Genomic DNA, 16665 nt, shown 5'->3' with positions numbered 1-16665 from the left:
TTCTGATCTGTGTTGTGAGGGTCTTGATCCTCATTATCCGTATCCTGCTGGGTACGCACTGGTGACTGGGTAGAACTGGTGCAGGAATTTGAGGCTGTGGAGGAGGTTGCGGCACTGGAGAAACAGGCCTAGACGGTGGGAATATGCGATTATAATCGTCTGGCATGTGCTGCAGATTCATTACCAAAGACAGTGGTATCTGTGTCGATTGTTCCGCCATAGGTGCCTCTGACCTGTCTACAGGAAATAGATCTGCCCCATCTTCGACGTGCTCTTCCTCCTCCTCATCATAATCTTGGCACTTGATGTGTAGCTCGGATGGGCTAGTCGCTTGTCTAAAGACATTTTCCATTTCTGAACCATCATTGGAGTCCTCCGCAGACTGAAACAATTGGTCAGGAAGAGTAGAACCACTCTTTATAAGACTCAACTGCATAAGAGGCACCCGTGTAAGTGTGGAAGCAGTGACCACTGTGAAGGTGGTAGCCGTGGCCAAAGGATGGTGCAACGTCGACGAGCCCGTCGACGTGGTGGTGGATGCTCCAAAAGCCGGTTGAGGCGTTTGCGCCGTGTCCACAAACAAAGAATCCGTAACTGAAGACGGATGTGATTTAGCCTTCGTCGACGAAGATTTTTTCACCGTCGACTACGTCGTCGATGAGGGTAGAGCCTTGCTTGTCGACGAAGATGGTCCCGTCGACGAAGGTTGGACCGTCGACGGGGTGGCAACCGTCGAGGAAGTCGTCGTCGACGGTAAGGCAGTCGTCGACGAAGTAGTCGTGGACGAGGAAAGTCCCAACTAGATGCTGTAATCTGCGTCGACGAATGACGCGTTGACGGTGGTTTCTTCGTCGACGGAGTTGATTTGATAGTCGTCGACGAGATCTTTAAGATAGAGGTAATGGGTCTCACCTCATGGGTAGCCGTCGACGTCGTCGACGTAGTCCTGGAAGACATAGAACATGTCGTCGTCAACGTGGAGACAGCATCCACGGATTTCGTCGTTGTCGATGGACGCGTCGACGAGCCCGTCGACGAGCCAGTGTCCGTTTTTGAAGATGATGGCATGGCTTTGGACAGTGACGCCAGAGAACTAGGTCTCGTAGGCATAATTGGAGGTCAATCCTGTGGAGATACATCCTTAGAGATTTCTACAAGTCTACTTTTCTTGAGAAAAGGAGAAGGCATCTCTGTCTCCGACCCACGCTTCTGAGAGGTCTTTGACTGGAAAGAAGAGACACTCTCATCCTCCGAGACCACAGTGTCAGTTGTCTTATACTTTTGAAGCCACAGAAGGAGACGGGCCTCTCTGTCCCTTAAAGTTTTAGGTGGAAAAGTACGGCAGTACTTACAGTTCTTCACTTCATGGTCCGGGTAGAGACAGAAAATACATTTACTGTGTGGATCTTCATTAAAGAGACGCAATTTTCCACATGATGGACATGGTTTGAACTGAGATTTCCTTGAGGAAGACATCTGAGAAGAAAAAACAGCTATGTAAGAAGAAAAACTGAGCAGAGCTCAGGGAGACTCCCTTCACACGACGTGCGGTAGAAAATCTGAAGACTTGGGCTTCTGAGGAGAAGGTTCTAGAGGAAGCTACAGCCTGATTGGCTAGAATGTGGACCAATACATAATGACACTGATATGTTACTAAAGTGAGTTCTCCCTTAGGCTTTCTATGGGCCTATTCTGTTCTATGGCACTTTTAAATTTGGGATATTTTACTGTATTTTATGTATGTATATATAATTATGGTAATTTGTATTTATATACGCATATATTACTGCTATTTCATGTACCATGGGACTCCCACTTCAACGACGGGGAATATTCTAGCATGTGAATCTATGAAAGACACCCCTAATACTGGAGAATATCAATGCTACAGTACACTGACCTTGTCCTTGGTTAAGCCAACAGATAGCCTGCACCCACTTCCCTTTCTCCTCCATCCTATATCTTTATTTTCCTGCTCGCGATCTACAGAGAATGCATAGGGTTCCACTTTTCGGCACAATTATGATAATAAGAGTGTCACTGTGTCAGACACGGACAATCGCTGTAAGTCTCTATGAAGGTGCCTGAGAGAAAAGTCCCAACTCTATACCATTCTGCCACTCTTCGTATATGACTAAGTTCAACACTGAGCATGTTGATATGCACGAGCAGGGCTGGGAGCTCATCCAGTCAGTAGCACAATAAGGTAACTTGCCTGGTGGGAGAAACTACCCTTGCACACAGGACTTTTTCACCTCTACCAGGTACATAATTGATCAAGCTTTTTAGAAATGCTCACTGCAGTGGTTTACCAATATGTCTTCATTACACACCTTTAAGATAAATTAATTAGGACTTCTCATATGGAAGCGGTGCATTCCCACTAACCATCTGCATGAGAGTGTAGTTTGCTTTACATTACATTTACATCTGGAAGCTACCACTCTCCTAACTTCCGTCTCCAGTTTCAAGGAAGAGATGGCTCCTCTTTGTTGACCACCTCAGATCTTTATGTCCTAGGGAGAAGGTAAAGACTCGGTTTCCCCACCAATATGTTAAGAAGTGCATCAGCATGGATGTGATACCCTTTTGAAGCTGCTGCATCAGTGTCACAGAGACCAAATTCACAAACGTGTTTTTAACGTTCAATAACGCACAGATTTTGATATTCTCACTAAGCGACTGAGGAGAGTTGTCACCAACAGTCAATTGACTCCTTGGGTAAATGTCCTTTAATGCCACAGTTAGAAGTAACAAGCATCCGTTCTACCATCGGTCAGAACCTGGTTCCCAATCAACAATGGGTAGTAACATATCATCTAAAGGGAGAGAGACACATGTACAAGTATTGGAAAACCATTGCAAGCTCTTTAGAAAGAAGCAGGACTAAGATTTCAATGCACAATCAGTTGTATACTGTACCTTGATATCATCTATTTCGTCTGGCACTATTTTGTATGCTGATATGGTCCCACCCAACCTGAAATTCAAGACAAAAGTAAACTTTATTAAAACAAATAGGCTGCTGCACAATCTCTCTACCAGTATTCACCTCTAACAAGCACATTCAGCTCTTGGTGTTGTCTTAGGTGAATTGTGTCAAAGGACAGTATGTTATTCAAGAGAAAAATAATTTTACTAGATCCAACTCTTTTTCCTACTGATGATTTGCTGGCATCTGTTAGAGGAAATCGAGCCTAATTTGCTTCTCAAAGTCTTAATGTGCTGGAGCACTTTAGAACCTGGCCAAGGGGACTTGCACACAGTCTCTTAAAATTTTCATAAAAGCTGTATGAGAAGTTTGGCAAAGACACGAGCATGGATCGGTTCAGCAATTTTTGGCTCTCACAGGCTGTAAAGATCTGTAATATCAATGAACTTTTACACGGATACCTTGGCAGCCAGAATGCAGCCTGCATTAAGGACCAGGTTAATGATCATTTCTTTGTTAGGTTGATGACTTACGTGAACTATATGAGCCTTGCCATGCTACTGAGTAGGATTTCCTTTGTGTGACATTAGCACATGCACATAAGTACTCCAGAGTGAATAACCAAGCAATACACAACTTTAAAACTGCACTGGTACAAACCTAGCAGAAAACATTAATCACAGCGAAAGTATAAACACCTGTAAACTATTCACATGAGGAAAAATAATATATTGAGCGGTCTTATATTGTTAAAGATATCCCCCAATTTACTCTTGGTATTGGCTAAAACTTTATTTTATTTTAAACATAAAATAGGAATGACAAATATTCTGATCACTGGTTTAACATGCTGCACTAAAGCTACCATGCAAAATAACCATGAGTAAAATAATATTAACATTCATAACAAAGAACAGTGTACCTCTAGCTGCACCCAATGATGCAGTCAAAAATCCTTGAGGGATTTCTAGACATTAGTAATCGTAGGAAGGTGCTGGGGGTCTAATTTAGAGGTTGCCACTTATTATAAGGAGGATAGGATATCAGTCATGTTTGTGATGGAGTAACATTCCGCCAAACTCTAAATCAGACTCTTTGGCTCTATTGACATCATGGAATCACTAAGCGACGGAGTTACAGTCTATCTTATTTCCAACATGGGAGGTATTCATTGGGAAACTGGGTTTTGTCACCTTCGTTCTAAAATATCACCATGCCTCATGTCACTGATTTGAATAAAAATTTGCCACTTTTCCAAAACTGCTCTTGAAAACAGTGTTGTTACTTTAAAAAAACGTTCATGTATAGGTTGCTTAATGTCACTGAGTGTACATATTTTTGCCGTCTCCCTTGTCTGACCTAGGCCCAGTTTGCCCATTAATTGGCAAACTGGGCCAGATGTACAGAATTTCCATAATTTTTTCGCAAATGAAAAATCATTTTGCGAGGTGACCTATGTACTACTAGGTCAGATCACAAAAATTTGAATTGGAGCAGGTCATAACTTAGCCTACATCAACAATAGGCAGGAAATTGTGACTCACTACAATTGGTGGCCATTACAGGGATGGTGACAGACCACGTCTGTGACAGATTTCAATGTTTTTTTCTAGAGGCAATGGGCTGCTTGTCAAATAAAAACGTTTTGAAATATTTGAGAGTATACAGTGGTCTTCTGGAACACTGCCTCCTACCCTACAAACTTTATTTTTTTAACATTCGCTAAGGGAAAGTTGTCCCAAGAGGCCCTTCACTTTTGCAAATCGGTTATCACCCCTTTGAGGTGTTGACAACTTTTCAATGGTATGTGACTAGATTTTGTCGTAAAACAGTGTTGGATTAGTTACTTACCTGTAATCCTAGTTCTCTTCCAGGGGTATCCTCATCAAAGTCATAAGCATTAGAATATTCCCGCCCATGCGCGGGACCCCGGGAACATTATATTATATGTCCCTCACATACATACATATATATATATATATATATATATATATATATATATAAAAATAAACAATTGCAGCCTAATAAACACCAGAGTTGAATTATGCTGTAAAGAATTTCCATCATCCATGAACAAACATGCATTATAAACATGAGAGACAACAACAGCTTTGTTTTAGAACGGTTTTAATGCTCAGAAAGCAGTGGAAATTCTCATGAAACACTGAAAGCATAGGAAGCTCCCAGGCTGCATTGCAAAACTACAGTCTAAAAAGGCTGAAAAGCTAACCTGCATCAACATGCAGTAAAACTGACACTGTGCCTGTAAGGCACCCATGACCCCCAGCTTCCCATCATGCCTCAGGGGTGACAGTTAGGTCAGTTGTTCTTTGCGGGGACTGAAAAAACCATGAAACATTTAGGTGAACCATATCTCCAACTTAAAATAATCCTTTGCCCGGGGAGGCGGGAGGGTTGCTTTTGACTTTGATGAGGATACCCCTGGAAGAGAACTAAGATTACAGGTAAATAACTAATCCTCCCCTTCCAGGGGATCCTCATCAATAGTCATAAGCATTAGAATACAATAGCGAGCCTCACCTCATCTCCCTGAGGGCAAAGGAGTAACGTAACAGTAGATCAATACCAAGCCTAGAAACAGAGTAAGCTTGTACAGGCCGCAGGTTACCCAAATAGATTCCTCAAAGAGGCTTGTCCTACTTGAGTATCAGTCCTGGAATCAGATTCTAGACAGTAATGCCTTGTAAAGGTACGAACTGATCTCCAGGTTGCAGCCTTGCAAATCTCAGACATAGGGACATCATGTAAGAAAGCTACTGTGGCCGCTTTCCCCCTAGTAGAGTGTGCTTTAGGTGACAACAGTAATGGCTTGCCCGCCAGCTGATAAGCCAATTTAATACAGGAAACAATCCATCTGGAGATGGATCTTTTGGCAGCTGGAAAGCCTGTTCTCATTTGAGATCCAAAGAGTGCAGAGACCGCTCAGCCGGGGTCGTAGGGTTTGGAAAAAAGGATGGAAGAGAAATGGACTGATTAATATGAAAATCAGAGACTACTTTAGGTAAAAAGGATGGATGTGCTCTTAAGACTACTCTGTTGTGGTGGAAAACAGTGTAGGGTTCTTTTGTACACAGCGCTTGTATCTCACTTACTCTTCGCGCTGATGTAATTGTCACCAAGAACGCAACCTTCCAAGAGAGGTGTTGCAACGAGGCCTTGTGGATGGGCTCAAAAGGAGGTCTCATCAACTTGGATAGAACCAGGTTCAACTCCCAAGGAGGAGAAGGATTTCACACAGGGGGATAGTTCTTCAACCCCTGGAGGAAATCCTTGACCACTGGAACCTGAAACAAAGAAGTTTGGCTTGGTGATTTCCTATACGCTACAATGGCTGACAGATGTACTCTAATGGAAGCATAATTCAACCCAAATGTTGCTAGGGAAAGGAGGTATGGTAGAACAACCTCCTCCTGCCCTGTAGTAGGGTCCAGATGACACTCCCTGCACCACATATAAAACCTCTTCCACTTGAACGCATAAGACGCTCTTGTGGAAGGCCTCTTTGCTTCTCTTAAAATGTGCATACATTCAGGAGGCAAGTTCAAATGTCCGTACTGCAGGACCTCAGGAGCCATGCTGTCAGGTTCAGTGACGGGAGGTTGGGTTGCAGAATCCTCCCGTTCATCTTGCTCAACAGGTCTGGTCTGCAAGGCAGCCGTTTGTGTGGACACGCAGACAGATGAAGAAGGTCCGGGTACCACCACTGCCTCGGCCAGTCCTGAGCTATTAGAATCATCTCCATGTTCGACCTGAGGAGCTTGGAAACCACCTTTGGGATCAGCGATAGGGGAGGAAATGCGTAAGCAAATGTCCCTGACCAATCCATCAAGAGAGTATTCCCCTGCGTCCCTGGCCGGTGGAACCTGGACGCGAAGGCGTGGCATTTCTTGTTTTCGTCGTCTGCAAACAAGTCTATAGTTGGACGACCCCAACAACGAAAAAGCTTGTCTACTACCTCGTCGTTTAGCACCCAGTCTGGCTGATCTTCCCAGTGGCCTGCTGAGTGTGTCTGCCTTGATGTTTAACTCGCCTGGAAGGTGCACTGCTACCACTTAGAGATTCCGAGCGAGAAGCCAGTGCCAGATCAATTGTGACTCCAGGGAGAGAGGGCGTGACCCGAGTGCCTCCTTGTTTGTTCAGATAGAACATGGTGGTTGTATTGTCTGTCTGAACCAGGACTGAGTTGGTCTTGACCGCTGGAAGAAAAGCTTTGAGAGCAAGATGCACCGCTCAGAGCTCCAGCATGTTGATATGGTAGGTCTGCTCTTGATCCGACCACCGACCTTGAATCTGAAGGCACCCCATGTGTGCCCCCCAGCCTTGTAGAGAAGCGTCTGTCACTATTGACTGCGTTGGGAGAGGTTGGTGAAAAGGTACTCCCACCAGAACATTCTGCAGTCGAGTCCACCATTTGATGGAAGTCTTTGCTGCTTGGGGTAGACTGATCCGGTCCTCCCAACGCCCTGTTGCTTGGTCCTATTGGTCCTCCAGGGCCTGTTGTAAAGGCCGCATTCTCAACCTGGCATTCGGTATGAGAAAGATGCAGGACGCCATGGAACCCAGCAGGGAGGCAACCTGTCGGACTGTTGGGTTTCGAGACTCGAGCAGAACTCTGCATTTCTGCCGCATAGAAAAAAGTCTCTCCTCCGAAGCAAACGCTTTTCCCAATTTTGTGTCCAGAACGGAGCCTAGGTAGTGGATGAACTGTGTTGGCCGCTGGACTGACTTCTCCATGTTGACGTGAAGCCCAAATTTGTGCAACTGGTGCAGGCAAAGCTGGAAATCGTTTGCTACCTGTAAAGGAGATGGACTTTTTAGGAGCCAGTCGTCCAGGTACGGATAGATGAAAAGCTACTTTTTGTGAAGAAATGCCACCACCAATGCCATGCATTTGGTGAAGACTCGTGGTGCGGAGCCCGAAGGGCAGCACTTTGTACTGGTAATGTTTGTTACCGATTACAAACCTCAAGTACTTTCGGTGACGCAGTGCAATCAGGATATGAACGTATGCATCTTGCAGATCCACCAAACACATCCAATCCCCGACTTGCGATGTGGACATATTTGGTGAAGAGCTAGCATGCGAAACTTTTCCTTGACTATGACTTTGTTTAGAAGACGAAGGTCTAGGATGGGTCTGAACTTGTCCTCCTGATCTCTTTTGGGAACAAGAAAATATCTGGAGTAGACCCCTTTTCCCCTTTGAGAGGGAGGTACTTCTTCCAAAGCTCTTTTTTGCATAAGAATTTTCACCTCTCTCCGGAGCAGGTCCAGTTGGTGGGGAAGAGATTTCTTCGGAGAAATGTTCTTTGGGAGCGCACAGAAAAGTAGCGTATATCCATTGCGCAGTATATTCAGCACCCAACGATCTTTTGTGATGCTGACCCACTCTGCCAGATGTTGTGAAGCACTTCCTCCCACTGGAGTGGGCAACGGCGCCAGAGGAAGCCACTGCTCAAGCCTTTCCTCCCCTCGCCATGTTAAGAGGACTGCTGGTGACCTCCTATACTTTTATCTGATTTGCCCCCCTCGAAATTGGGTCCTGCCTTGACTCTTGTTTTGGGACCACTGAGGGGTTTGAACCCTCTGTTGAGCCCCTTTGCCCTTGTTGGTCCTAAAGCGGCGCTTGAACTATTTTTTCTTCTCTAGACCGACTGCTTTCACAGTGTCCAGCCCGGTCTTCATTCGACTCATCTCCTCGTCAGCGTGTTCACCGAAGAGAGAGGAACCAGAAAAAGGAAGGTTTAAGATGCGTTGTTGTGCATCGGGCTTGAGGCCTGTGAGGTGCAGCCAAGAAGACCTCCAGGCACAAACTCCATGGGAATAAGAATGAGCCGCTAGCACTGCGCTGTCCACCGCTGTGCTAATTATTTGGTTAGAAACTAGGCAGCCTTCTGTCAGTGTCCCCTCAAAGTCCTTCTGGTCCTCTTTTGGCAGTTTGGACTTGAACCGATCCATGGAATCCCTCAGCGCCGGGACGCCAGCGGTGCGGGCAGCTGTGCGCTTTACAAGTATACAAAATTTACAAGTATACAAAATAGAGCTCTATCATATCTACCTAATAGAGCGGCCGCACTAGAGATCTTCAGAGTAGAAGCGGCAGAATTGCATACCTTTCGACCCCACGAGTCCTGTGATTTGCTGTCTTTATCTGCTGGAACTGAGGAGGAGACAGCAACTGCATGTGTTTTCCGTGCTGCTGCTACAATCACAGAGTCTGCTGGAGGGTCAGCTTTTACAAAAACTGGGTCGGAGTCAGTTGGCTTGTATTTTTTCTGGATGCGAGCCGGCACCGCCTTAATAGCTGCTGGAGTTAGGAAAATGCCTTTGACAGGATCCATAATTCCCGGGACCAAGGACAGTAATGGACGCAAAACAGATTTTTGATGCAGCGTTTCAAAAATCACTGTCGTAGTTACTTGGGGAACAGACATTTCAATGTTCAGTTTCTTAGCCCCTCTCTGCAGGACATCCAGATAAGTGTTGATGTCGTCTACTGGAGAAACTCTGGAGATGGGGCTATCTGTAAGCGTGGGAGAATAATTTCTCCTGGAAGATTGGGTTGAGGAGGAAGAAGAAGAAGAAGAAGAAGAAGATGGAGGTCTTCGACTCCTGCGATGAGCTCCATGCCTCCTTTCACGTGACCTTCTTTGATGCTCCTCCCTTCCGTGAGAGCGAGATCTGGCCGGATCTTCCCTTCTGGGAGAACGAGACCTGGATGGTCTCCTCATAGGCAATATTTCTGCTTGGTGCCTGGGAGGGCTGCGTCTGTCCACTTCTGCCACCAATCTTTGGAGTGGAGACCTGTGCTCAGGACTGGTGTACTCCCGCATCCGCTTGGCAGCCTCTGAATCTCGCCAACGATCCAACGGTTGGTACCATCTAGGGGACAACCTCACCGCCTCCGAAGAAGGATCTGTCTGCCATAAAGGAGATCTATTGACAGGTCTTCTGGACCTTGAGGGTGTTCTTGAGGAACCAGAAGATTGTGAAGAGGAGTGGCGCAAAGCTGATTCAGTCACCAGAATCACAGAGTCCCTTGCCGTCGAATCAGCCCTTTCATGAGGCCTCGACGTCTCTCAGCGTCGAAGAGCACTGCACTGCCGACGATGGAAACCTCTCTCTCGACGTCGAAAAACTCTGGGGTGTCGACGGAGCAAGCAATCTCGGTGTCGAATGTCTCGACGGTGAGCGATGCGAGGAATGATGGTCTCTCGACGCTGAACGGCGATGACCAGCCGACGACGGAGCTTCCTCTCTCAACGCCGAATGTCTATGCGATGACGGCGGAGGGGTATTGCCCTCCCTCGACGCCGACAAAGATCGCCTCCTCGACGCCGACTGACGTCTTGTTGTCGACGGTGGAGGGATCTTGGGCCTCGACGCTGATCGTCGCCTTGTTGACGACGGCGGAGGTGTAACGCCCCTCGACGCCGATCGTCGCCGGGTTGAGGACGGCAGAGGGGTCTTGGTCATCGACGCCGATCGTCGACGAGTTGACGATGGCGAAGGGGTGATGGTCCTCGACACCGATCGTCGCCTGGTTGACGACGGCGGAGGAGTCACCTTTCTCGACGCCGATCGTCGCCCTGTTGACGATGGCGGAGGTGTGACCTCCCTCGACGCCGATCATCGCCTGGTTGACGACGGCAGAGGGGATTTCGACAACGGAGCTGGAATCCTCGACGTCGGCGACAAACCTGATCTTCTTTTCGACGGCAAGCCCGCCGTCGACGGTCGTTTTTTCAATAAATGACCCACTGGTAGGTGTTTCTTCAGCGCCGAGCCCGACGCTGAAGCTAAAGGACGTGAAGACTTTTGAAGGTGATCTAGCCCTCTTGGAGCCCTTCTTTACCGGAGATCTTCCTCTGGATGACCTTTGAGCTAGGCCATAAATGCGATTCCTCTCCCTGTCCTTAAGAGTTCTTTCTGACAGGCGCTCGCAGTGAGGACGGTCTTTGGGTCATGATGATCAGGCAAACAGAGTATACAGACATCATGACTGTCTGTATACTCTGTCTGTCTGTATAAACTGTCAATAAAAGACAGATTCCTATTTGACTTGATGTAAAATGTCAAAGTAAGCAAAAAAAAAATCAGAATAATGAAGGAAATTTCTGACAGAAAGTCAGAAAAGAGTGGAGTTGTGTTACCAGGGTCCTTCCTGAAGGAGCCGGAAAGAACAACTGACCTAACTGTCACCCCTGAGGCATTGATGAGGATCCCCTGAAAGAGAAACATAAGATACCGATTCAGTAGCTGGAAGGGATATCTACAAGACGCCCCTTCCAGTTACTGAATTCCTGGAATCCAATTTTAGGCATAAGACTTTTTAAGACTTCTAAAATGGAATTAATACATTACAAAAAGCATTTTTGCAATCACAAACTCCGTGTTTGAAATCTCAAATATGCTTTGTACATCTTGGCCTACAGTATCTCTTCTTAAACCCCCAGAAGTACTTGTGGCTCAGACTCTCCGTTCACCCTGAAAATGTTCCTCCGACTGCAAACAGGGCCATTCTGCCTCCTAATAGCCTGCTGGCCACAAACAGCTCCTGGGCCAGACATAGGTAATACCGTTTGCTTTTTTTGGCACATCAGTGGGGTGTTTGGTGAGGGAGCAGGATGGAACAAGGAATAAATCCACTTCGAAGTCAGGTGCACACTTTCCCTAGCAGTGCCACCTCCTTCGGCATCTCATGGTTTGTGAGGAACAGGAGTAAGAGAGTTCATGGAGGCATCAAGGGAGTGCGTCACTTCTTCGCTATCACGGTGATGGTAACCAATAACGATGATGTTAAGAACCTCCAACCTAGCTTTCAAAATACCATTAAGTGTTCTTGTTAGCAAACGGTTCCAATAAATAATGCTACCTCTAAGATGACACAGTGCTTTATTAATCGTACTGTCCTTACAGTATCTAAGATGTTGCCTGCTACAGCCGAATTCACATGCCTTTATCAACGATGCTTCGTAAACATCAAGAAACCCTTCTAGGTCTTCATCTTACAGAGGAAATATGTCACAGGGAATGATTTTCAACCCTTGTTAAAGGAATGCCCTACAGCGAGTACTGTAAAGAACGAAGGTATGGCTCGAGCATGCAGCACAATGAAATGTGGCTCCTCTGAAGTACAATACAACTTGCTTATTTTAGTCTTATCCACTTTATAATTTCCAGAACACTGCTAATACTTAAGGGACAAATAAGGAAAGACCTCAATCGCATTTTACACATTAAACTGTTACGTAATCATGTAAAAACGTGTCAAATTATAGCATTACTTAAAATATACAGCGCCAAATTTAAGGATAACTCACGCCAAGCACCTATGTTTTTAAATTGTAGATTTAGAGAGTCGACTTTTATGTAAGCATTGGTTCTAACGGTTAAATTTCAATGACATGCACTATCCAAGAATCAATTATTTAAAAAAATAAAACTTGTAACTAATAAAAAAAAAGAGGAATATAAACCCTCGCAATTGTAACAAATACTAATGCAGGAATATGCAGCCCTTCAACAACTTTCTTAAGACCAAATATCTCATCCTGGGGGAAACGACCATAAACCAGTAGCATATTATCTCTGCTATACACAGGTAATGTAAAAGAGGTTATGGACATCTAGTACAATATGGAGATCATTTCTTACGTGTAGATTTGTGATTTTTGTATTTATATGCTTCTCTAATTTTGACATCACAGGAATTAGTAGGTGGTGCTAAACATTGTGCATAACAGCTACCTCAATGTGAAAGAGTATCAATTTTTGGGGCAATGTGTTTTGTTTTACAAGTATGTGAGTTAACATTGGGGCCCTACACGCACAAATATACATTAAGGCACTTGTTGCATGTTATCAACATGTGGTACACTTTTCAATTTCATAGCAGTACAGGACAGGATGTATATAACCAAAATGTCCTCTGTGCAGTTGACCAGTGTTGGACCTGGCACCAATGGCGTGGGTCCTGCCTTTGCCTTTGCCTTCTGTGTTTTTGCTGTGTGTTGGACTCCGTTTTGCTGGTCTAGATGCTATGGGCACTTTGCTACTGCTGTTCAGTGCCAAAGTGCAAGTGCACCCTTTGTAAACTGTTATTTATTTTATTTTATTTATCTGTTTTTTTCTATAGCGCGAACATGACCCAAAAATTTGGTTGTCAGCACTTTACAATTCAATCACTTTTAAAATCCACAGACTATGCTTATATAATGTCAATAACATGTATACCTATTCCAGTAACATTGACATGAGATTACTTGTATACAAACCACATAAAATGAAGAATAATAGAATCATTAGATTATACAAAAGCATGTCATAAAATAGTTAAATTTCAAATAAGACCACTCTTGAGGACTTAGATATCCGTTATGGATTAGTGCTTCCATAACTGGCTGAATGTGCCATCCACATAAGCAGCTTCTAAATGTAACTCTGGCCTGCCATTGCAGAGCCTGTGTGCAGTCTGGTACTGCCATGTCGACCTGGCAAGTGCACCCACTTGCCAGGCCCTAACCTTCCCTTTTCTTACTGTTAGTCAATGCTTAGGTAGGCCCAAGGTACCCCTGGGAGCAGGATGCAGTGTATGTGAAAGCTAGGACATGTCCTGATGTGTGTGGCATGTCCTGGCAGCGAATTACTGCCAATTTCGTTTTTCACTATTGCAAGGCTACCTGTTCCCATAGGACAGAATGGATAGATTTGCTCATAACATCTTATTAACATAACTATCCCTGGGAACAAGGTAGGAAAATAAAGTTTAGAATGTCTGAACTCCGAATGTTAAAAGGCATTTTTTAGGGAGGGTGATTTTTACATTGTGTTTGAAAATACCACTTTTAGAAAGTAGTTATTTTCTTGCTTAACCATCCAGTTTGCCTCTTCTAGGTTTGTGTATTTCATGCCTGGCTTTGGATGACAGGGACTGGGGAGCAGCAGTGGCTCCAGAGAGCCCGATGAGTCAGGACTGGGCTGAATAGACCTGAGTTGCATTTAGAGTAGGGGAGAAAATTTCCTTTCACCTAAATGGACCTGGTCTGCCTTCCACAATGCTGTCTCCACCTCCTGCCAGGAAGCTGCACCAGTGAGGACAGAACCGGTTTTGGCCAGGTATAAAAAGAGGAGCCCAGACCCAGACTTTTAGATAATTTCTGGGAAATCAAGAGGAACCTTTGCTAAGGAGAAGAATACTGCCTCAGTGCTTTTTGCAGTCTGTGGTTGGCCTGCAGTGGCTACTTGCTGCCAAGGAAAGGAGAAAAGGACTTTGCTGTTTGCTGTGTTCACTGATTGAAAGAAGATCTCCAAGGGTTTGAAACTGAGCTTGCCTCCTGTTCTGATGTCTCAAGGACACAAAGACATCCCCACCCGCTCCCCTGAACTGCCTTGCTGGGAGTTCTGACCTGCAAAGAGGTGCCTGCTGTTGTTTTGGACCTCTAGGTACGGTTTTCCACTGGGAACTGGAAAAGTAACGCAACTACGAAGTAGCGAGACGCATCCTCACCTGTTTCTGAAGCATCGCCTAAGAAACCGTTGCAGCCCATACCGCGGCTCCAGAAATCACTGCACCCGCATCGAGTGCAACGATCTCCGAAGTCCGAGATCCGAGATCACTGCACCGATTCCGACGCAAGCCCTGCTGTGTGGCTGCAAGAATCCACGCATCATCCCAAATCCCCACATCGCATCGAGGCGCCAAGTCTGGCGCATCGTTGGGGACGCAGTAAGAAACCGACGCATCACCTCCCCACACAGTAAGAAACCGAGCCATCACCTTCTCTCCGGTAAGGAACCGACTCCTCTGCGCTGCAGTAAGGAACCGACGCATCACATCCCCCGACGCATCACCTTCCTGAGTGTAAGGAACTGACCCATATCCTTCCATGGGGACCGTTTTTTTGTTTGTGTGATGCATCCCAGGTACTTTGTGAGAAAACTGTTGCATCTGCAATGTGCTTTGAACTGAATCATTTCTACCATCTGAAAATCATATTTGTAATACTGTATTGTGGATTTTTGTCGTTTGATCTTGTTTTGGTGTAGATAAAGATTACTTATTTTTCGAAACTGGTGTGGTGTCCGTTTGTAGTGTTTTCACTGTATTACTGTATGTGTTCTCAAATGCTTTACACACTTCCTGAGATAAGCCTGTCTGCTCATGCAAAGCTACCAAGGGGTTGAGCAAGGGTTATTTTAGAGGTGTATCCCCCTTACCCTGACTAGAAGCAAGGGTCCCTACTTGGGCAAAGGTACCTACCTCTGCCAACTAGAGACCCACATTTCTAACAACCGGCAACTAGGAATCCTTTTTAGTGTATCTGTGAGTGAATGTGTCAGTTTAAAGATGGGTGTGGTTCCCACTACAAGCTTTGCCCTATTGTCTTGGAAAGTTTTGTGGAGGTTGGAAATCTTAAGTGGGGCACGACTGTAGCAGTGGGTGCCACATAGAAAAAATTGTGTCGTGAGGGACTAGTGCGGAGAGAAGGGAGATTAATAATAATAAAAATATTTAAAAAGTTAAACTTACCTGCTGCTGGCCGCCTATTGTGGTGCACCTCTGTGTTGGTTATTCCCTGTCCCAGGAGACACGGACTACATCACAGACTCCCTGTCCAATGCCTGCGCTGATCTCATACTATGAGAGAAATGTGGGGAGTGGCCTGAGCGGGCTAAAACGGAGCTCATCTCAGGTCAAGGAGTCTGTGGGGTTTCTCTAGCCTGGCTGTTCAATACATCCGGGTTAGAGTAACCTAAGTGCACATGTGCTTGGCCGGCTTGAGGCGGCAGGATAAACACACAGTCACAAAGGAGTGCACATTGCACTCCTCCCCTTCTCCCATGCCACTGCCCCACCCCTCCCTGCACACGCTGGCTGAGCCAGCTGCTTAAAAATCCATAATTTATGTTGTAAATGCCCCCAAAAATCACCTGTTCCTCAAATACTACACAGGGGCAGAGGCGTAATGAGAGGCTATACACAAAATGGCCTATTTCGTGTCCAAAAGGAAAAAAAATGCCTGGCCTCCTGCCACCTCTCCTTCAGAATCTGTGTTCTGACAGGCTATTAAATAGCCCAGCCAGAGCAACCTGGGATTCCTTTATGACGTAGCAACAGTGGGTAACAGTTTTGTTACCAACCATGACTATGTCACAGCAGTGAGCTACTGGATTTTAATCCAGTTATTCACTCTAGTAGCTCTCTATCAAAGCCATACAGAATATGTATACATTGTAAATTATTTATTTTACTCTACAATCTTTCATACACATAATAATTTTGCCCTCAGTAGCTATATATTGTTTGATGACAAAGAAATCTTCATGTTGGCCATGTCCTTAAAATACAGAAATTCATTTTTCCTTTAGCCATACCATGCTCCGGTTCCACTTTCAGCCCATCTTCCACAGTGCCTCAACATTCTCCAGTCTTCCCATCTTTATCATGCAGTCATTCTTTCTGCTCTCTCCTTCAGTCCCTTGCTTCCCATGTTACCTTACACTGGCAATACCTTTTGATCGTTCTCGTTCCATAGGTTCACAAACCTATAGTTCCTCTTTCACCTGTTAGTGACCTCTTGTATTTTTCCCTCTCCCTTTTTCTACTTTGTACCCCATTGCAGCGCACAGCTTGCGTTAGGGTACCATAGTCTGCAATGTATCCATTCAAGATGTCTGCATAGTGTGGTGCCCGAACAATTTATCTTCCT

The 16665-nt window shown here is 45.4% G+C and overlaps 1 protein-coding gene across 10 annotated transcripts in view; it reads right to left on the bottom strand.

Annotated features, from left to right (window-relative positions):
* GPHN (gephyrin) overlaps window positions 1-16665 on the bottom strand; it is a 2075463-nt gene that overhangs the window by 1198896 nt on the left and 859902 nt on the right. For all 10 annotated transcript variants that reach the window (XM_086937114.1, XM_086937115.1, XM_086937116.1 and 7 more), the window contains exon 3: window positions 2923-2980. In XM_086937114.1, coding sequence (XP_086793240.1) covers window positions 2923-2980 — 58 coding nt within the window. The remainder of the gene's footprint in view (window positions 1-2922; window positions 2981-16665) is intronic.

This window comes from Lissotriton vulgaris, chromosome 9 (genome assembly GCF_964263255.1).
Source record: "Lissotriton vulgaris chromosome 9, aLisVul1.2, whole genome shotgun sequence".
In the NCBI taxonomy this organism is placed as follows: Eukaryota; Metazoa; Chordata; class Amphibia; order Caudata; family Salamandridae; genus Lissotriton; species Lissotriton vulgaris.
This window is presented reverse-complemented; position numbering and strand designations above follow the sequence as displayed.